The following is a 23848-nucleotide window of genomic DNA, read 5'->3' on the forward strand; positions in this document are numbered from 1 at the left end:
TTCGAGAATCTTGACTAGATACAGTGGCATGCAAAAGTTTGGACACCCTGGTCAAAATTTCTGTTACTGTTAATAGTTAATGAGTAGAAGATGAACTGATCTCCAAGTCATAAAGTTAAAGATGAAACATTCTTTTCTAACATTTTAAGCAAGATTAGTGTATTATTTTTGTTTTGTATAATTTTAGAGTGAAAAAAACTAAAGGAGCACCATGCAAAAGTTTGGGCACCCCAAGAGATTTGAGCTATCAGATAACTTTTACCAAGACCTCAGACCTTAATTAGCTTGTTAGAACTATGGTGTGTTCACAGTCATCATTAGGAAAGGCCAGGTGATGCAGATTTCAAAGCTTTTTCAATACCCTGACTCCTCAAACCTTGTCCCAACAATCAGCAGCTATGGGCTCCTCTAAGCAGCTGCTTAGCACTCAAAATTAAAATAAATGATGCCCACAAAGCAGGAGAAGGCTATAAGAAGATAGCAAAGCATTTTCAGGTAGCCGTTTCCTCAGTTCGTAATGTAATTAAGAAATGGCAGTTAACAGGAACGGTGGAGGTCAAGTTGAGGTCTGGAAGACCAAGAAAACTTTCCGAGAGAACTGCTCGTAGAATTGCTAGAAAGGCAAATCAAAACCCCTGTTTGACTGCAAAAGACCTTCAGGAAGATTTAGCAGATTCTGGAGTGGTGGCGCACTTTCCTACTGTGCAGCGACACCTGCACAAATATTACCTTCATGGAAGAGTCATCAAAAGAAAACTTTTCCTGCATCCTCACCACAAAATTCAGCATCAGAAGTTTGCAAAGGAACATCAAAACAAGCCTGATGCATTCTGGAAACAAGTCCTGTGGACTGATGAAGTTAAAATAGAACTTTCTGGCCGGAATGAGCAAAGGTATGTTTGGAGAAAAAAAGGTGCAAAATTTCATGAAAAGAACACCTCTCCACTGTTAAGCACGGCGGTGGATCGATCATGCTTTGGGCTTGTGTTGCAGCCAGTGGCATGGGGAACATTTCACTGGTAGACGGAAGAATGAATTCAATTAAATACCAGCAAATTCTGGAAGCAAACATCACACCGTCTGTAAAAAAAAAAGCCGAAGATGGAAAGAGGATGGCTTCTACAACAAGACAATGATCCTAAACACACCTCAAAATCCACAATGGACTACCTCAAGAGGTGCAAGCTGAAGGTTTTGCCATGGCCCTCACAGTCCCCCAACCTAAACATCATCGAAAATCTGTGGATAGACCTCAAAAGAGCAGCGCATGCAAGACGGCCCAAGAATCTCACAGATCTAGAAGCCTTTTGCAAGGAAGAATGGGCGAAAATCCCCCAAACAAGAATTGAAAGACTCTTAGCTGGCTACAGAAAGTGTTTACAAGCTGTGATACTTGCCGAAGGGGGTACTGACCCTTCACACTGACCATGCAGAGTGCCCAAACTTTTGTTTCTGGCCCTTTTCCTTTTTTGTTATTTTGAAACTGTAAAAGATGGAAATAAAAAAGTAATCTTGTTTAAAATATTAAGGAAATGTGTCATCTTTAACTTTATGCCTTTTGGAAATCAGGTCATCTTTTACTCGCTTAGCTATTCACAGTAACAGAAATTTTGACGAGAGGTGCCCAAACTTTTGCATGCCACTCTACAGTCTCTTAAATGTTTCTAATATATTTCTGAACTTGGAACACAACATTGTCAGCACTTAGCATTAATGACTTAATTCTGCAACGTACGCCAGGCAAAATACATGATCATTAATGTAGAACACAATATTGTCTTCATTTGACATCACTGGCTACTCTTTCATGCTTTTGCTGATGCACCATTAATTGTACTGCTGCCAGGCCACAGCATTAAATCTGCCTCTGAATAGCAGCTCATAGGAAGATCAGTGCACTTTCACATATTGACATTGTACACTTTCCACTTATGTCAACAAAACCTGTCTGGCAACAATTACTGTTCATTTATACAAATCTTCAATACAATGTGATGCAGAGCAAATTAGTTCTGCAAACAAATTATTTACTTTAGTCACTTAGTATAAATGCCAGCAGAATTCTTCTAACTTATGAACAGCTGTACATTGATACTACTGAATATGGATCTGATGTGGACTGTGTTTAAAACTCTCCAGATGACTTGTAAGTAAACAACAAATGAAATGGCATTTAACCAACAATTCCTCTTTAGCATAAAAGCTACATCCTTTGAATCAATTAGAGGATTCAACTCGGTAACCAGCTGATACATCTTCCCTGGTTTACTGTCTCAGGACCTAAGTGTCTGATAAAGTGTCTGTATATAAATAGCACACTTCAATTAAAGTTTTATCACAATTCTTGTAATGTAAACATTTGAAACATCCTAGTTATTTATGTATGAAAACAAGGATGTAAATGCCATTTTATGTATGAACATATTACTTTAGGGATGGCATCTGAAATCACTATTAGGGTGTCAACTAAAGCTGGCATTACTACCTACTTCTAGAGATCCTTCTATCAATCCACATCAAGCAAAAACAGGAGCAGTTGTTAAAAAAAAGGAAGGACTTCCACAGAGTTATAGAACACTACAGCACAGAAACAGGTCTTTCAGCCCATCTAGTCCATGCTGAACTATTAATCTGCCCAGTCCCATCAACATGCAGCTGGGCCATAGGCCCTCTATATCCCTCCCATCCATGTACTGTACCTATCCAAATTTCTTAAATATTGAAATCAAATCTGCATCTACCACTTCCGCTGGCAGCTCAATCCACACTCTCACCAACCTCCAAGTGGAAATAGATCCCCTTTTGTTCCCCTTAAACATTTCATTTTTCGCCTTTAAACCATGACCTCTGGTTTTAGTCTCACCTAATCTCAGTGAAAAAAGCCTGCTGGCATTTACCCTATCAATACCCCTCATAATTTTGCATATCTTTATCAAATTTCCCCTCATTCCTGTACACTATAGGGAATAAAGTCCAAACCTATTCAACCTTTGAAATTGCAGTTTGCTGAACAGATGGAAATCGCACTCAAATCATTCCTATGCGCATGGATAAGACCATTCCAGTTTGTTTCAGTAGATGTTTGGCAATTTCAAAATTACAAACTCCCCAAATCTACTGTAAGGGGTTTCTTCTTTTATATTATTGCTATGGCTTCTTTGTTACGTTAAAAATAAAATGGCTTCTCTGTGTTGTTAACTGCTGAGACAGTGGTTCTTTCTCTAACAGCTTGTTTGGGTTATATGACTGATAATGAGAATTGTATTCATTTGCTAACCAATTGGGATAGATGTTATTCTTTCTTGTGTGTCTGTAAGCTATTGCTTTTGCGGGCTTTGGGGCAGAAGGCGCGATGGGGACAGAGAGAGGAGATGCGATGCTATAAGCTGGGCGACGGAATGTACCCCGAGCAGGAGTCCGAGGCCCAGGATTTTTGGGAGGAGACCCAAAGAGGAAAGACATGCTGGACTCGCTCTGGTCGACCACCGTGGTTGGTCCCAGGCAACAGGTTGAGAGGGTCGGAGATCGCACGGTGGAAAGAAGACCCCGTTCATTGAGCTCCAACAGTTGTGCACGAAGTGGTTGAACTTTACTTTCCTTTTATATTTTATCTCTATTAATTACATAGTTCCAGTAAGATCTATAAAATGTAATCATTTAATCGCATATAGTGTATTGTCTGTTATTTGGCGGGGTGGGGTACATCACACAGCATCCACACAACTTGATTACCCAGTTCAGTGGGGCCAAAGGCTGCTCCCCCTAGACGAAAGCAAGCTGAGTGAGCCTGAGGGTTACCAGGGGGCTACACTACCATTATGGGATGGTCAGACATGACCATATCCAAAAACACCACATTTTAGGAAAATCAAAGTCATTGAGAGGGTAGACAAGAATTTTATCAAGCTATTATCAGGGATAAAGGATTTTAATTATGTGAAGTCTCAAGAAGATAGAAATGATCTCTTAAAGCAGGTCAAGAATTAATGGGTCTTGATACTTTCTTTCAACTTGCTAGATTTATCATCAGCTTTACAATGTAAAATAATCAACCAACAAAAGCATCTTGGCACAGAAGGGTGCTAATATCTTTAATACACTCGCAAAGGTTGGAATAAGATTCCATAGGAATACAACTTAAAAACATCCAGAACATGGGGAAAGGGTGATCATGGGACTAAACTGTGTTGATCTTTCAGAACCACAGCTAAATGCCTTTTATTTGCACCATTAGATTCTATAAAAAGAAAATCATTTCATTTACTACTTGTTATCCTAGTCATGTTTTGACAATTGATGAACTTATTGATTTCAGTGAATAGTTAATATATTCATCAACTCCCAAAAAAAGGTAAAATAGGAAGAGCACTGCATCACACCACAACATTATTCAAATATGTATAATTATTTACTCATAGCCTAATCCCTCCATCCTGAAGGTTTTCATCTATATTCCTTCTACTTTTGTAATATTCTTTTGGCACTATAATCAGCACAAATATAAACCATTATGCTAATTAAATAATAGAAACCAACATAACCAAACCCGAATTTAGAAATAATTACAAGGCAATAGCAAATAAAATGGGTAAGATACCAACATGCTTTTAAATATTTTACCCTTGGTTAATGCATGAAAATGCTTTACCTCTTTCGCACTGTGCTCCTGTAAATCCATATGTACAAGCACAACGATTGGGAGCAACACATCTTCCATTATTCAAACAACCATTCTCACAGACAGCTGAAAAATATTATTTTTAATTAACATGATTATTTAAAATCTGCTGTCTTACAAACAAATTAGTATTTGCATACTTCAGCAATTAATATTTTTCAGTGTTAAAGCTCTCATTTGCAGTTCAAAATTTCATGTTTAATTAAGGAAGCAAAGCATAAACAGCCTTGTATTTTCTGATAGATAAAGTGCAGCTTTAATTGGTTTTACAAAATTAATATATAGATCAGCAAAAATAATTCAAAGCATTATTTAATATTTAGCAGGATTATAATTTTTGATCATTAGCTATGCCACACAATCTATATTAACCTGAGATTACGTTCTTAATAATATAACAGCTCTCTTTTTCCATTTATACTTACAAGCAAATCAATTGAAATTACTCATTTTGGCTCATTTGCATTAGAAATGTTACCTTGCTAAAATGGAAAAAAACTTGTATGACTTGATCATTCAAATTCTTAATTTAGCAGGTAAAACAGATATCACACAAGTTGTTATGAATACAAATATCTGTAGGTCAAGGTACAAAATTGCTCCATGTAATGCGTAATCTACAAACTCTACCAAATGATTTCGCTAATTGCACTTGAAGAGGTCTCAGCAAACAGCCTTATTGCAAGTTGACTCACACCTTTGGTATGATACTCAAACAATAGGAACAAAGCTAAAAACTGTCAAGGTGTTAACAATGTTAAGTGTGGGCAGAATGGAAAAAAGCTTGAACAAAAGAACTCAGAATTTGCAAAGAATACCAAAAGTTATGAAGAAATCTTAGTTATAATTATGTAACAAGGATATCAAGACTATATAAGACAATTTTTCATAAATTGGGCATATCAACAATTTCAGCATATGATGCACTAACATTCCAGTTCATTCAGGAAAGTAATGGTTAAAATTAAAAATACAAAAAATGCTTAAGCGTTCACAGCTTATTAGGTGTTATGGCTATACCATACTATATATGGAGGGATTGAACATGTTTAGCATATTTATCAAAATAAACCCAAACATAAAAATCCCACAGAAGGCAAAAAAATTCATCACCTAGTCACATACATTTCTTATCCATAAACTTGCTAATGACAATGGTAGAATTTCAGTTGACAAGAAGGCTTACAAAAGTGAGATAGATTGGCTGTCTGAGTAGTGTCACAACAACCACCTCGCACACAATATCAGCAAAAGTAAGGAACCAATTATAGACTTCAGGAGGGCAAAGTCATGAGAACATGCACAAGTCCTCATTGAGAAGTCAGCAGTGGAAAGGGAGAGAAGTTTCACAATACCTTCAAGATGGTGCAACTCCGTGCAGCTCCCAAGGAAATCATCAAATATAATGGATTCCAGTTAATTGGGCCCACAATAATCAGAACCAGTACATTTTGGCCTAATTAAATGGCTGCCCCAATTAGCCAAAGTTTCATGGAAATAGTTAAAAAAGGTAAAAACAAAAGGCCAAGTACCATTTAACTGGGTAACAAATTATGTATTTAATTACAGGATAAATTAGAATACTACCAATATTACTGGTGGTTGTCCATCATATCTGATGATGACAGGAAACCTGCGTGGGAAAGCTTTTAAAGTGGAAAAGCCATTGCACTCAACCTAGAAAGCCAGGGTCCAGTGATACAAGTAGACATCACAACTGAGGTCTTCCCTGGTTGCAGTGTATGACCATGATCTCTGTGCCTTGTCATGCCCTTCACTCTCCATGTAGCGTTGCAGAATTACCTTCCTGGCTGTTGGATCTCACTGCAGATCTCATCTACCCAGTTCACCAAAGCTGACTTCGGAAAGGTGAACATGCATGTCCCGATCTCACTGGGGTTTGAGACCCACCAAATACCCTCACCTGGTTTGGCCCACCTGTTGAAGCAGTGTATCATGTGCAGCCACTATCTTGTGCAAACAGCTACTTGGAGCCACAGGTGGAAGTTGCGAGTCCAGTGGGAATCAAAGGTAACATTAAAGATGATTAACAATACTTTCAAATTCTTCATAGTTCCTAACTTGAAGTAATGAAATGGTTTCATTTTCACTCCTAGCCATCAGCATTTCCATGTCTGAATGCTTGAAATAGCAGTGAGGAAATCAGTTCTGAATTGTTTTACCAAATATTTCTCACCAACTATCAGTGACAAAAATCATTGCTTTTTGAACACAAACACAAGCAACTGTCGCCATTTAATAACTGCCAGTCATTAATGTAGTGTCCAACAGACACAGAAGCACACGCCACTGATGCTAGTTAAAAACTCAATGGCAAACAAGAGAAAATCTGCAGATGCTGGAAATCCAAATAACAGACAAAATGCTGGAAGAACTCAGCAGGCCAGGCAGCATACATGGATAAAAATACAGTCGATGCCACCGGAAGATCCCCCTTCTTCTGGCAGCCCACTGATCTCCCTCCTGGTACTTACTCTTGCAAGCGGAACAAGTGCTTTACCTGCCCCTACACCACCTCCCTCACTACCATTCAGGGCCCCAAACAGTCCTTCCAGGTGACGCAACACTTCACCTATGAGTCAGTTGGGGTCACATACCGTGTTTGGTGCTCCCGCTGTGGCCTCCTGTATATCTGTGAGATGTGACAAATACTGGGAGACCACTTGGCCAAGCACCTACGCTCCGTCTGCCAGAAGAACCGGGATCTTCCAGTCGTCACCCAATTTTAATTCCACTTCCCATTCTGATATGTCAACCCATGGCCTCCTCTACTGTTGCGATGAAACTACACTCAGGTTGGAGGAACAATACCTTGTAGTCTGTCTGGGTCGCCTCCAACCCAATGGCATGAACATCGATTTCTGGAACGTCTGGTAATGCCCCACCCCCCCCACCAAAACCATTCTCTCACCTTATCTCCTTGCCTGCCCATTGCCTCCCTCTGGTACTTCTCCCCCCATTCTTTCTTTCTTGGCCTTCTGTCCTCTCCTATCAGACTCCTGTTCTCCAGCCTTGTATCTCTTTTACCAATCAACTTCCCAGCTCTTTACTTCATCCCTCCTCACCCTCCTGGTTTCACCCATCACCTTGTGTTTCTCTCTTCCCTCCCACCACCTTTTAAATCTACTCTTCTTTTTCTCCTCCAGTCCTGCCGAAGGGTCTCGGCCCAAAACGTCTACCGTACTCCCCCCCACCGCCCCACCATAGATGCTGCCTGGCCTGCTGAGTTCTTCCAGCATTTTTTTTGGTGTATTGAGTGTGTTGCTAGTTAGAAACTGTTTGGCAACAATCTCCTGTCTGAATTAAGCGGCACAGTGTCCCAAATAGACATGGGGAATCCCGGCTATTTTGTCTATTCATTTTTGTAAAATAAGCGGCAGCCCCGATTAACTGATAGCCCAATTAACCAGAATCCACTGTATTCCAATTTAGGATGACTACAGCTGAAACCTATGATCACAATCATAGGTACTTCAGTAAGCAACATTGCTTCAAAATGTTTTAAAAAAATCTTTCGATCTTCAAAATCAAAGAACAGCAGACTCTCGACTGGAGACCACCCAGGTAGCAAAAGCAGTTTCCTTTTAAGAAAGCGAGGCCAATGAGCTGGGCTACAAGTAAAACTGAAATGCAGAGCCCTGAGCAACGCACACCACACTGCTGGAGGAACTCAGCAGATCAGACAGCATCAATGGAAGTAAACAAACAGTCGATGTTCAAGCCAAGATCCTTTTTCAGGACTGGAAAGGAAGGGGGGGGGGGGGAAGACTCCACATTCCCTACCAATCTCCTGGCTAATGTACAGTCTCCGGAAAATAAAATTGGAGACATCACAGCAAGATTGTAGTACCAGACAGAAATCAGGGGCTGCTGTGTACCTTGCTTCCAAGAGACATGGATCACCCCCAACACTCCGGGCGCAGTGCTTCACCTTCCACTGCATGAACTGAATAGCGACATCAAGGCAGAAGCAGCGCTGCTTGCTTCATAATTAACTGATCATGGTTGAAAGATATGTCTCAGTCCTGCTCCCCTGACTAGGAACATCTGGCGGTCAAATATTGTTCATTCTATTTGCCAAAAGGTTTCTGCCATCATCCTGGTTGCAGTGTACATTCCACCCTTGGTCAACTTCAGGCGGCACTGAAGGTGCTGACTACCATGATCAGCAGACAAGAGACAGCACATCCTGATGCCTTCCCAATCATTGTAGGGGACTTCAACCAGGCCAGCTCAAAGAAGTTTCTGACCGTCTAGCAGCATGTCACCTGTGGAACTAAAGGAACCAACACATTTGACTACTTACACCACATTTAGAGTGCAATCTCATGCACGCACTTTGGTAAGTTTGATCACGTGGCTGAGCGTACCTCTACTCCCAGTATAGAGGCAGAGACTGAGGGCCAGTGGTGAGAACTATGAAGGTATCGTCAGGGGAGGTGGATAACTGCTTGTATGACTGCTTTGAATTGGTGGACTGGACTATATTCAGGGATTCATCTTTGGATTGGAATAATTACTCCACAGTTACGCGTGATTTCAAGACCTGAGCGTCTAATTGTAAACACAAAACACTCTGCAGATGCTGGGGTCAAAGCAACACTCACAACACGCTGGAGGAACTCAGCGGGTCGGGCAGCATCCGTGGAAACGATCAGTCAACTTTTCCATGGATGCTGCCCGATCTGCTGAGTTCCTCTAGTGTGCTGTGAGTATTGCTGCGTGGCCCAGTGTGTGCATTCAAGAACATACCAGACATACACAAACCAGAAGCCATGAATGAATCTGGAGGTTTGTAGTCTGCTAAGGGCCAGATCTGTGGCATTCAAGACCAGTGATCCAGAACTCTACAAGTCCACATACAACTTACGGAAGTCTATCTTAAGAATGATAAAGCGATATTAGAAATGAAATCGGATGCACATCAGCTCTTGGAGGGTTTGCAGCCAGTTACTTCCTACAAGGCAAAACCTATCATAAATGGCTGTGATGTTTAACTCCCTGATGAGCTGAACACATTTTATGCATGATTTGAAAGAGAGAATAAGACTACCCTTTTCAAATCTCTGCAGCATCTGGCAACCCTGTGAAGTCTCACTCACAGGCCAAAATCAGAACACCTTTCAAAAGGGTGAACGCTCACCAGGTGTCAGGTGTATGTGGCAGGGCACTGAACACATGTCCCAACTGGACGGAGTTTGCAAGAACACCTTCAATCACTCATTGCTGCAGTCGGAGGTTCACACCTGCTTCAAAAGGACATCATCACAGTCAAGAAGGTGAGGACATCTTCAAGAGATGGCACCACAAGAAGGCAGCTCCTTAAGAATAACAGGAATTCTGCAGATGCTGGAAATTCAAGCAACATACATCAAAGTTGCTGGTGAACGCAGCAGGCCAAGCAGCATCTATAGGAAGAGGCGCAGTCGACGTTTCAGGCCGAGACCCTTCGTCAGGACTAACTGAAGGAAGAGTGAGTAAGGGATTTGAAAGCTGGAGGGGGAGGGGGAGATGCAAAATGATAGGAGAAGACAGGAGGGGGAGGGATAGAGCCGAGAGCTGGACAGGTGATAGGCAAAAGGGGATACGAGAGGATCATGGGACAGGAGGCCTAGGGAGAAAGACGGGGGGGGGGGTGACCCAGAGGATGGGCAAGAGGTATATTCAGAGGGACAGAGGGAGAAAAAGGAGAGTGAGAGAAAGAATGTGTGCATAAAAAGGAGTAACAGCTGGGGTACGAGGGGGAGGTGGGGCCTAGCGGAAGTTAAGAGAAGTCAATGTTCATGCCATCAGGTTGGAGGCTACCCAGACGGAATATAAGGTGTTGTTCCTCCAACCTGAGTGTGGCTTCATCTTTACAGTAGAGGAGGCCGTGGATAGACATGTCAGAATGGGAATGGGATGTGGAATTAAAATGTGTGGCCACTGGGAGATCCTGCTTTCTCTGGCGGACAGAGCGTAGATGTTCAGCAAAGCGGTCTCCCAGTCTGCGTCGGGTCTCACCAATATATAAAAGGCCACATCGGGAGCACCGGACGCAGTATATCACCCCAGTCGACTCACAGGTGAAGTGATGCCTCACCTGGAAGGACTGTTTGGGGCCCTGAATGGTGGTAAGGGAGGAAGTGTAAGGGCATGTGTAGCACTTGTTCCACTTACACGGATAAGTGCCAGGAGGGAGATCAGTGGGGAGGGATGGGGGGGACGAATGGACAAGGGAGTTGTGTAGGGAGCGATCCCTGCGGAATGCAGAGAGAGGGGAGGAGGGAAAGATGTGCTTAGTGGTGGGATCCCGTTGGAGGTGGCGGAAGTTATGGAGAATAATATGTTGGACCCGGAGGCTGGTGGGGTGGTGGGTGAGGACCAGGGGAACCCTATTCCTAGTGGGGTGGTGGGAGGATGGAGTGAGAGCAGATGTACGTGAAATGGAGGAGATGCGTTTAAGAGCAGAGTTGATAGTGGAGGAAGGGAAGCCCCTTTCTTTAAAAAATGAAGACATCTCCCTCGTCCTAGAATGAAAAGCCTCATCCTGAGAGCAGATGCGGCGGAGATGGAGGAATTGCGAGAAGGGGATGGCGTTTTTGCAAGAGACAGGGTGAGAAGAGGAATAGTCCAGATAGCTGTGAGAGTCAGTAGGCTTATAGTAGATATCAGTGGATAAGCTGTCTCCAGAGACAGAGACAGAAAGATCTAGAAAGGGGAGGGAGGTGTCGGAAATAGACCAGGTAAACTTGAGGGCAGGGTGAAAGTTGGAGGCAAAGTTAATAAAGTCAACGAGTTCTGCATGCGTGCAGGAAGCAGCGCCAATGCAGTCGTCGATATAGCGAAGGAAAAGTGGGGGACAGATACCAGAATAGGCACGGAACATAGATTGTTGGGTCCTAGCTATGCCTGCCTTTTTGTTGGGTTTGTGGAACAATCTATGTTCCGTGCCTATTCTGGTATCTGTCCCCCACTTTTCCTTCGCTACATCGACGACTGCATTGGCGCTGCTTCCTGCACGCATGCAGAACTCGTTGACTTTATTAATTTTGCCTCCAACTTTCACCCTGCCCTCAAGTTTACCTGGTCTATTTCCGACACCTCCCTCCCCTTTCTAGATCTTTCTGTCTCTGTCTCTGGAGACAGCTTATCCACTGATATCTACTATAAGCCTCCTGACTCTCACAGCTATCTGGACTATTCCTCTTCTCACCCTGTCTCTTGCAAAAACGCCATCCCCTTCTCGCAATTCCTCCGTCTCCGCCGCATCTGCTCTCAGGATGAGGCTTTTCATTCTAGGACGAGGGAGATGTCTTCATTTTTTTAAAGAAAGGGGCTTCCCTTCCTCCACTATCAACTCTGCTCTTAAACGCATCTCCTCCATTTCACGTACATCTGCTCTCACTCCATCCTCCCACCACCCCACTAGGAATAGGGTTCCCCTGGTCCTCACCTACCACCCCACCAGCCTCCGGGTCCAACATATTATTCTCCGTAACTTCCGCCACCTCCAACGGGATCCCACCACTAAGCACATCTTTCCCTCCCCCCCTCTCTCTGCATTCCGCAGGGATCGCTCCCTACACAACTCCCTTGTCCATTAGTCCCCCCCATCCCTCCCCACTGATCTCCCTCCTGGCACTTGTCCGTGTAAGCGGAACAAGTGCTACACATGCCCTCACACTTCCTCCCTTACCACCATTCAGGGCCCCAAACAGTCCTTCCAGGTGAGGCATCACTTCACCTGTGAGTCGACTGGGGTGATATACTGCGTCCGGGGCTCCCGATGTGGCCTTTTATATATTGGTGAGACCCGACGCAGACTGGGAGACCGCTTTGCTGAACATCTACGCTCTGTCCGCCAGAGAAAGCAGGATCTCCCAGTGGCCACACATTTTAATTCCACATCCCATTCCCATTCTGACATGTCTATCCACGGCCTCCTCTACTGTAAAGATGAAGCCACACTCAGGTTGGAGGAACAACACCTTATATTCCGTCTGGGTAGCCTCCAACCTGATGGCATGAACATTGACTTCTCTAACTTCCGCTAGGCCCCACCTCCCCCTCGTACCCCAGCTGTTACTCCTTTTTATGCACACATTCTTTCTCTCACTCTCCTTTTTCTCCCTCTGTCCCTCTGAATATACCTCTTGCCCATCCTCTGGGTCACCCCCCCCCCGTCTTTCTCCCTAGGCCTCCTGTCCCATGATCCTCTCGTATCCCCTTTTGCCTATCACCTGTCCAGCTCTCGGCTCTATCCCTCCCCCTCCTGTCTTCTCCTATCATTTTGCATCTCCCCCTCCCCCTCCAGCTTTCAAATCCCTTACTCACTCTTCCTTCAGTTAGTCCTGACGAAGGGTCTCGGCCTGAAACGTCGACTGCGCCTCTTCCTATAGATGCTGCTTGGCCTGCTGCGTTCACCAGCAACTTTGATGTATGTAGCTCCTTAAGAAGGCGGTATCCATCAATAAGTACCCTCACCATCTGAGGCATGTCCTCTTTGCATGGCTACCACAAGAAGGTGGCACAGAAACCTGAAGACCTCTACTCAGCTTCTTCCCCTCTGCCATCAGAATTCTGAACAATCCACGAATACTACCTCATTATTCCATTTTTGCACTGTTTTTATAAAAATCTATTAAATAGGGAAGTAAACTAGAATTATAAGTCATACAAATAAATAAAAGTAGAATCAAAAGTATAGCTGCTGATAGACACACAAATTATTAAAATGGTTCATGTACTTAGCTACACTTCCTATAAAATGTTTCTGGATCACATGCTGAAGGTATAGCTGAGGAGTGCCAAGGCAGAAAGCAGATATTCAGAATTACCTCTCAGAAGTGTGTTCTGGCCATCTTAAATGGAGCACTTTTAATACATGCAACACTTTTTGTAAAGTCTATAGCAATACTCACGCTGCCCACAGTGAGTTCCAATATATCCCTTCTGACAAATACAATGATCCTCAGCACAAGAGCCACCATTCATGCATCTAATGTTGCACTGCTGGACTGCAATAAAAACAATTGAAAGAACAATGTAAGACAGTAATAATTATCTTATCCTCATGTATTAAAAAAACTTGAATCAGTAATTACAAATTAAAAAGATGAAAAGCTAAATAATACAAAAATGCACCATTCTACATAAAATCATTGTACCAAAGACACGCCTGAAGCAGTTAGCTTAAATGAACATGAAAAAAACATTGATAAAATTTATAAACATATTAAATAGGACAAGAGTCCAGGCAAGCTTAAAAGTAAAGAGGATGATTCTCTCCTAAGCTGTTCAAAAATGTTTGGAAGTTACAGCAGTAGCTTTTATAATTCAGTCATTATTGGATAAAAATGACCATGCACACACCTTTATTTTTAAATTATGGAGATTCAGGTTTCTATAAAGCATTTCCTAAGATTTACTGCTGATCAGGAAAATGTTAACATTTAGTGTTTAATTTCATAAGAATTTGAGAAAATGCACAGACTATAACTAAATGCATGTGTCAACTCTCTTTCAATATGTTTATTAGTTTCTACATAGAAGAATACAGAGTACAAGGAAGTATATAGAAAGGTTGAAAAAAAAACTACCAATTACATTATATCTATTCATAATAATAATCTCATTACCCCGTATTCATGTAGGTTAGTCAAAGTTATATTGAAATATACTAATTTATTACAAAAAAAAGTCTAACCCCTACCAAGATGGAAGCTGTTTATTAAGGAGAAAAAAGGTAAAATACCTTCTCATATAATAAAAATTAATAATAGCCAACATCTAAATTTAAACAATGAATTGAGGGTTTTGAAAGTTTTGAAAATAATTTAGAAAGGGTTCCCACAATGTTTGAAGGTCTTGACAAGATTCAGAAATTGAGCAATGAATCTTCTCTAAATCTAAGCATGTATTAAATCCCATTTAATAAATAAATCCCATTGTCAGATGGCCTTAGTTTTCACGTTTCCAGATGTAACTCTTTTTAACAATTATTGATAATAAAGAATGTATACAAGAAAAAACCTTGTGATACCTTTTAATTCTTAGCATTCATAGTCAATGCTTTCCATACTATATTACATTTCTACACATCAATAGTACTGCTGCAACTAATGTGGCACTCTGGGGTAGTATAGGACCACTACAGTTGAAGGGCTTCCTCACCCAACTCTGTCTCCCCCTCTCCAGTAGCTATTCTATTACCGAATAGAGATCTAGAACATAATCAGTGGCAAGGAAAATTACAAACTTCCCAGTTTGGCTAATATTACAGCACTTCTTAATAAGTAGCCACAGCGTTGCTTTGGAAAAGACCCAAGTTTCTTTTGCCTATTTGCATGTAAACCTAGCTAAACAGCAAACAATGCAGCCACAAGAGAAGGGGTAAGTTGTAGGTAGAAATCTAGTGAGGTCAAAAATATGAAAAAAATTCAGTGACTCAGAAATGCTTTAGTCCCCACCATCATGAATGATTTCATAAAGAATAAACATACTCTATAAAATCATTTAAATCTATTCACACTATACCAAGTTGGAAAAATCAATTCCTGAAGCAAAATAGCTATTTTTATATTAATGTACCTTCTGTTAAGCATGAATACCATATGCAAAACCTCAGCAAGGAGCTACCTCTTACATAATTCTTGCCACTGATTTAACTAGTGTAACCAACATACATTTCCCACTTGCCTTAAACTGATCTGCAAGATCCAGCTTTTCCATTTCCATTCATTAACATTTCTTTTTCAATATACAATTCTACTTTAACAGAAAAGATACAGCTCCAATTATTTATTTGGGATAAAATAGAATGGTTATGGACTGCATTAAAGTACTTCTATCCCAAGGCTATGAAACAAACAACAGACAGTGGAGACTCACTTGGCGTAAATGCAGATCTAATCTGCTTCGCCAAATTCCAACTGACATGCTCCTGCCAAAAAGACACATTTTCCTACATCAGTGCATTCCTTCTCTGTTACGCTGCAGCAAAAAAGTCATTTCTTGGGTTCAAAAGAAGTACTGTTTATGTAAACATGAATGTTCCCAACATAACCATAGGAAATATATAAAAAAGATGAAACTTGCACATAGCACCATTTCCTGTTTAACATTACAATATCATTAGTTTATTGGATTACTTCATCTAGCTTAAATAATATTTGAAATTATTTGCATTGCACTTAAAACATTATTTTTAAGTATATACAAAACTATAAGTGTTGGAGGTATTTATAAGATCTGAACATAAAATGTGCTTTACAAAATAGAACACTATTTAAAATTCTGCAAATTGATTTATAGTGTTCCTTGTAATAGGATTATCATCTTCCAAGTCCATGATTACACCCATTCTTATCAGTAATCTTAGTGGTACAGCAACTACAATTATCAATGTAATTTTCAGAATCTTGGGACCTCAGTGAAACTGAGGACCAATCAGAAGTAGTTTTCTGTTTCAATACGCTCACTAGGAATTAAAATGACATTGCTCAGCCTGTAGAGCATGTATAAAAACATGTACTTAAATTAGGCCCCATCTACTTAACACAGCAGGACCCATTTCAATTTTGTTCAGTTCAGGTGAATATTCTAATAAAACATTTAGATTTTTCCTATGCTATGGTGATGCCAGCCTGGCTCAGGGCTTTATCTAGATCGGGTTGGTTGTTTAGTAGTACTACCAACACAAACACAATAATATGCAACACTAGAAGATTTTTTTTTAACCTCAATTTTTCTCCAAAATTCCTCTAGGGTGAGTAGGATCAGATATGGAATAATTGTAAGTACTTAGGATCAGAGCTAGTTCAGATTAAGTAGTTGAATCACATTAAGATTTTGTACCAGAACAAACCTCTAATTTCTGGAGTGCCTTTAAGCACTACAATACATCCCTAAATGCTTAAGAGTTACCAAAAGTATTCTAAAAAGATGAAATTGCACAACCATTAAAGAAATGGATATGAATAACATAGGAGAGATATGTAGTCAGGTAGGAATATAATACTATAGGAACAGGATGAAGTTTATTTAACGAATGCCCATTCTCTCAGAGAGGTGCTACAGAAATTAATGCTTAATCACACAACAGTTTCTGTTCTCAACACCAGGAGGTAGTAGTAAGCCAAGGTCAAACATTTCCCAAGAAAAGCAGAGAGAAGAATCCAAAGGGAATTCACTTAATTATATTGTGCTTTTATGGAATCACATAAAACATTGAACAGAAACAAGTCATAAAGTCATAAACAAGTTTTAGATAACTAGTCCATATCAGCTTTTATACTTACAAGTCATACAACAGAAACAGACCCTTCAGCCCATCATGACAACTGCATCCGACTATACTAATACCATATACCCACATTAGAATCCAGAGCCTGCTGGGCCTTGGCAATGCAAGTAATTGCAATTAAGAGTTATCTCCTCCACTGCCTGTTGGGCTCCAGCAACCTTGTGTGTGGAAACATTCGGCTCATATTCCAGCTAAACTTCTCTCTCATCTCAAAACTATGCCATCTTAGACACCTTTCAGCTTCTCACTTCTTCTCCCCACCCCCAACCACTTACCTACCCCTTCACCCAGTTTTACCCATCACTTAACAGTTTCTACTCTTTCCCCTCCCCCACCTTATTCTAGCTTCTTCCCCCTTTTTGATAAAGCGTTTCAGCCCAAATGTTGATTGTTTATTCCTCTCCACTGGTATTGTTTGACCTGCTGAGTTCCTCCAACATTTTGTATTGTCCATCTTGGACACACCCATTATGGGAAACAGGCTGTTGTCCATCCTCAATTACATACGTCTCAGGTCACCATCATCTCTTTCCTTCTCAATTCCAAAGAAAACAAACTTAATTATCACTCCTTATAAATGAAATGTTCCAATCCAGGCAAAATCCTCACCAGTATAATCACATCCTTCCAATAATGTAAACTCTGCACACAATACTCCAGGTATGGCTTAACTAACAATTTTTAAAAAACTGCACTCCTTCCATTCCCCCCCCCCCATCTACTCTTGATCACAGCAGCATTCTATTCTTTTTTTACTCATGCTTAAATACCCTCCTAAAAATGCCCAGAATTCTCTCTATGCAATATGAAAGGGCATCTCTATTGCATTCCCTTCACTGGAAAATCACCTCCAAGTTGCCCTACAAGTTATATCTTTGTGACACAGACTATTCCATCAAAAATATAGAACCCACTACCCAACAGCAATATGGAGCTTCATTTAATACAGAAGTTCAAGGAAACAATTTACAGAAAGTTTTTAAAGGCAATAATAATAATAATAGGCAGCTACATTTACAATATTAAAGTCTTCAATCAGATCCTCTTTTAGCTGTCAAGAGTAAATGCAATCCTGTCAAATTATCCATTTCCAACAGGTAATAACTACAATTCTGGTATTAAGATACAGTGCACAATAGGCTCTTCAAGCCACACCACACAACAATCCCCTGATTTAATCAGAGCCTAATCACAGGATAATTTACGATGACCAATTTACCTATCAACCAGTACATCTTTGGACTGTGGGAGGAAACTGGAGCACCTGGAGGAAACCCACGTGGTCACAGGGAGAACGTACAAACTCCTTGTAGGCAACAGCAGAAAGTGAATCTGGGTCACCTGTACCGTAAAGCATTGTGCTAATCATAATGCTACAGTGCCACCCCAGTGGCATACATTTTCTTCCCCCCTCCTTCTTTCTCTCTAGATTAACCACTTGAGATTAATTTGCCTTCTTTAAGCATTAGTCTGTGCTGCTTTTTTTTAAATAAAAGATTTATACTCACATTCTTTATTTTAGAGCCATATTAGAATACCGTGGATTCCAGTTAACTGGGCTATCGGTTAATTTAGGCAGCCGCTTACTTGGGGCAACTCTTAAAGAACAAAAACTAACTGGTAAAATAGCCAGGATTTCCTCCATTTAGTTGGGATACGATGCCACTTAATTGGGGCAGGACAATCGCTGAAGTTTCTAACCAGCATCATTCGCATGCACTTGTGTAGCCATTAGACTCTACACCATGCGTAGAGCAAACAGTTTTTAAATAGCGCCAGTGGCGTGTGTTTGTGTTAAAAAAAAAGTGATTTTTTTTTAAATCACAGGTAGTTGGCACAAATTAAGCAGCAAGACAATTCAGAACTGTTCTGCTCACTGCATTTTTAAGCATTGAACCTTAAGAGGTGCCAGAAACTGGCGGGAGTGAAAATGAAATGATTTCACTACTTCAAGTTAGAAACTACAAAATATGTTGAAGGTATCAACAATCATCTTGAATGTTACAATGAAAATGAAGATTTGATGGAAACAATCGTCGATAACATTGTATGAAGGTATCCATTATCTGCACTAGGTGTCGGTACTGATTTTGTTCATTTGCAATCAAAAGAATATGGCAGCATAACCGTTAAGGAGTAATAGTTTTATAGTACTGTAGTAGTATTTATAGTATTCTAATTTGTTCTGCACTTCATTTAAATACATAATTTGTTACTCAGTTAAATGTTAGTTTGTCTTTTTATACTTTTAAACAAAACCTATTTCCATGAAACTTTGGATAATTAGGACAGCCACTTAATTGGGCCCAAATGTACTAGTCCCAATGTGTCCCAATTAATTAGAATCCACTGTATTTTCATTTTTGTACCAAAATGCAATTCTTTATTCTCTGTGCTGAAATTTCCATGTGTATGCAAACTCAATAAGTCATTATGAACTTACAATTTATTTAATACCTTCTCAATATTGATAAGCCTACCTCTCAAATTTTTCAAGCATTTCTAATTCCAAAATCTAGATTATTAATATAAATAGTGAACACTTATTACAGAATTGATCCATGATCCCACATTCTTTTTACCTTAAATAAGTTGTCTTTACTGTCTGTCTTTTATCTCGTTATCTGTTCTGCTAATAATTATTTGACATCGCATGATTTGATTGTTGACTAAACTACTATTCAGAAGTCTTTATAAAAACAAAGATAAATTATCTACTGCATTGCCCCGGATAGACTTTAAAGAGCTTGATCACATAATATTTTATACTTTACTAATTGATCATCCCACCTTCCCATCAGCCCAACCCCATTAGTCCCACTGCTCATCCTCCTCAGATTTCCCAGTACCTCTAATTTATTCTCCCTCATATACCACTTGTCACTTTACTACATGAGGGGGTAATTTACATTGGCCAATTAATCTCCCAACATACCTTTAGGATATCAGCGGAAAGTGGTTAAGAAGGCTTATGGTGTGTTAACCATCATTACTTGGGGGATTGAAGCGTTGCAGCTCTATAAAAACCTGGTTAGACCACACTTAGAGTATTGTGTTCTGTTTTGATTGCTATATTATTTAAGAGACTTGGTTAGGCATATGGATGAATGAAAAATGGAGGGCTATATGAGAGGGAAGAGTTAGATTGATCTTGGAGTAGGTTTATCAGGTAAGCACAAAATCATGGGCTGAAATGCCTATACTGTTCTATGAGACTAGAGTGGCAAAAAAAAATTGCACGATAATGGAGAGAATATGGAAACTCCAAACAAAAAACATCCAAGATCAGAATCAAACTCAGATGCCTAGAGCTGCAAGGTCATCATACTAGTTGTTATGCCTTTGTTAACTAAAAATTAACAAATTCTTAAACTATAGATATGCATTTTGCTTGCTTTTCCCCTTACTTTTCTTTATTTAGGAATTCATCATCTTCCCTACAACAGACATCAAGCTGGCTGGTTTCAAAGAGGTATAGAAAACGATTTAGAAAAGATTAGATGTGCAAATCCAAAAGTTAAAGAGTGTGTGAAAAGCAACAAATACACTTGCACCTATCCAGCAATTTTATGACATCCTGTCATTCTAAGCAATTTGCAGTCAATGCTGAATGTCTAAAGTATACTCGCTTATAATTAGTAAACATAGCAACCACCTTGCATACAGCAATAACAAAACAATGTATTCAGTATTACATTCATGTTGATTTTAGTAAGCACAATGGACAGGTCACCAGAGTTAACTCCCTGCACTTCATAGAGTGCAATGAAATCTTTTACTTCCACCTGAGAACACATTTGGAGCCTCAGTTCACTGATATAGGACAATGAAATGTTCAACTATCTTCATCTTACTCAGGACAGTCAGATCAAATTTTAATTTTCAAGTTCCAAATCCAGGGCTTGAATCCATAGCATCTGATTCGAAGTCAATGTGCTACTAACTGAATCACTTGTAACAACGGGAAGTTAACAATACATAGGAAAAAAAAACTTTCAATATTTTTAGTAGTTTTATTGAAATATTGAAAGACAAAAAAGCTGAATTGTTTTATTAACTAATCAGTAGTAACTCACTTGATTTTGAACCACAGGTGGGTGCTATCTGACCGTTCGGACATGTGCATATGTTTGGTCGTGAACAGAACCCATCACCACACGAGTTCCTGCAAATTGCTGAAATAAGGAAAAGAGCAGACCTAAATGCAACTCCTCGCTTAAGAATCCAAATACTATAGATGTTTTTTTTCCAATTACATCAAATACAAATTTAGAAATGAAAAGCTCTTAGATTTCATTGAATGCGAAATTATTAAACTATTAATACTTCAGTTAGAATGAAAGTTGTTGACTCTGATATTAATTGATAGTTATCTGCTAACCCACTTTCCATTTGTTTCACTTACGGACAATACATTGATTTCCTCCCGGCAATGTTTTCCATCCTGGGCAACAGTATGAATGGAAACGTGATCCACAAACATTTGGCCTAAAAAAAAATTAACTACTTTTATTCTTGAAGTATTCAGATTTTTTAAAGCAATTTGCACATCTACAGAATACATTTTCAAATTCGTTAATTTTGATATGTTCTGTTTTACACTTTGGTCCCAAGGAACATTGTTTCATTTTCTGCATACATGTGTACAGTTGATTAACAATAAACTTGAACTTGAAATGTGCATCAATATTGCTGGGCATTTACTCAAAATGATTATACATTACAATTTTTACCCATACCAGTCTAGCTTTTGGGGACTTTGACAGGTTTTGGAAGACAGCTGATAAAGAATTTTGTTACATATTACAGCATTTCAAGACACCAGCCCCCACCCCATTTCAAATGTGGCTTTTATTTACTTTAATTAATATAGGATACAGAAAGAATCCAACTTTCCCACTGGCAGAAAATACAATAAATAATCAAAATAAGAACATTTTACAAACTTCATGCTTTTGAAGTCAACAAGGTTATATGCACAAACCAATGGTCAGTCTTTAATCTAGTTTCATGTCATAAGCATTCCAAATAGCAGTCACCGTTCTTGTGGCATGAACAAGTGGATTATGCAGAAGTTGATGCACTTAAGTACAATTAACAGCAGAAAGAGTTCCATTACCAGCCCTGGCATGCTGCACTGTGATAGGGAGGACTTCAAGAAGGTATCACAGCCAAGCCTCAAATCATAAAGAAAGTAGAAGGGCCTTCATTCATTCAGGTGCCTTGCCATTCGGTGTGGGCGATCATGTCTCTCCATCCATCACGGTCCCTGACCCTCTGAATTGTAGTTTTTGCCTCCCGTTTCTAATCATGATGTTATTCCATCTATCATTTTCATTCTCTGTCTGCCTCTGCTTCTTTTTCCTTCCAGCTTTCCAGTTGTAACTAAATGTTCTATTGTCTCTCTTCGCATGGTGAGTCCAAAGAATTTTGCTTGCTGTTTTCAGATTTTTTTTTAAAGTAATGTATGTTTTGTTTTCGTTCTCTGTAGAAGGACCTACTGAATAACATTTAGTAGCCTTTCAACACAGTGTCAAAAAATACCCAAGCACTGGCATTGGATTAAATACACATGAAATGGAACCTCAATCCAAGTTTAGAAAGCTTCTCAAAAACGTTTCTCACAAATGCTTAATGTAAACCATGGAAATTAAATTTAACAGTGCAATTTTAAAATTTGCATTTTATTTTAATTAATAGAGTTTAACCAAAAGAATCCAACTTCCCACTGGTGGAAGATGCAATACATTATCAAAATAAAAAGATTTTTTACAAACTTCATGTTTGTGAAGTCAACGGAACTATATGCATAAACTAATGTTCAACAGTCTGCTACATCTGCTTGTATTGGAGGATCAACATCGCTTCCAAAAATAAATGGATTGGTTGTTAACTGAATAGCATTATCCCGAAGATCGATGGAACGCTAAAAATGCAAGCTTTAAGCATAGAATTGTAGAAGCTCGCCCATCAGATTCATGCCAGTTCTGAAAGGGTAATCCACTTCCTTTTCTTCCCCTTCGTTCCCTTAAATCAATGTGAACCAAGGATTCTGGATATCAATATTGCGCACCCCTTTGGAAGAAAGATGAAAGGTAAAGTCTATTTGCATAATAGGATGTTCAGTAGTTGATCTATTACCATGCACAAACCCCGCACCACCATGAAGGACCGGCTTCACTAAAACCTCGAAAAATATAAAAAAGGAGCAATTTTAATACTGTGGCTAAGGACGGCACCTTAGGGACATTAACACGGTTTTCACAGAAGATTTGAACATTAAGCAGGTTATGTAAAACAAGTTTCACAAGTCGTGAAGGAAAATGTTGAACATGTTCGAGTGAGATGCTTTCAACTGAACCCCAAACTTGGTGATACTTTTCCCCGTTACTGAACTAAAACACCACCGCCCCCCCCCCCCCCAGCAAGACGCCAAGTCCTGCACAGCCAGGCTGTCTTGTTCATTTTCACTTCAATGGCCAGCCCAAGGTGTTGAAAGAGTGCAGTCCCGTTCCGTCCCGTCCCTATCCGCGGACGGGACATTCAGCCTGCGGGACGTGACTGGAAACCACAACAGAACAAACTCTGTACATCCGAGATCAGTGAGAAATATTAGTTACCAAACACCGCCCGCGATACCACAACAGCGCTCTGTATCAGCAGGGCGTTTTAAACGGCATTTCTTTGTCGTCGTCCCCCCCCCCCCGCTTATCAGTAAATGTCAATCACGCATCGCAATCAGTTCAGGGAAATTCAGTAATCAATGATCTAAAAAAAACTGGTTCCAGACAATTCATCCACGTAGTCTGTCGTGAAGTGTTCAACGTTCAGAATAATTTGCAATCACGGTATTTTTCATGGTC

At 40.0% G+C, this 23848-nt stretch overlaps 1 protein-coding gene across 3 annotated transcripts in view; it reads right to left on the reverse strand.

The window, feature by feature from the left end:
- The window catches only part of LOC134358560 (fibrillin-1-like), a 462213-nt gene that overhangs the window by 436735 nt on the left and 1630 nt on the right, over nucleotides 1–23848 (reverse strand). For all 3 annotated transcript variants that reach the window (XM_063070931.1, XM_063070932.1, XM_063070930.1), the window contains exons 2-5: nucleotides 21391–21473; nucleotides 21062–21160; nucleotides 13603–13698; nucleotides 4649–4744 (exon numbers count right to left, since the gene is read on the reverse strand). In XM_063070931.1, the coding sequence (XP_062927001.1) occupies nucleotides 4649–4744; nucleotides 13603–13698; nucleotides 21062–21160; nucleotides 21391–21473 (374 nt within the window). The remainder of the gene's footprint in view (nucleotides 1–4648; nucleotides 4745–13602; nucleotides 13699–21061; nucleotides 21161–21390; nucleotides 21474–23848) is intronic.

The sequence above is a fragment of the Mobula hypostoma genome, chromosome 18 (assembly GCF_963921235.1).
Source record: "Mobula hypostoma chromosome 18, sMobHyp1.1, whole genome shotgun sequence".
NCBI classification, from domain to species: domain Eukaryota; kingdom Metazoa; phylum Chordata; class Chondrichthyes; order Myliobatiformes; family Myliobatidae; genus Mobula; species Mobula hypostoma.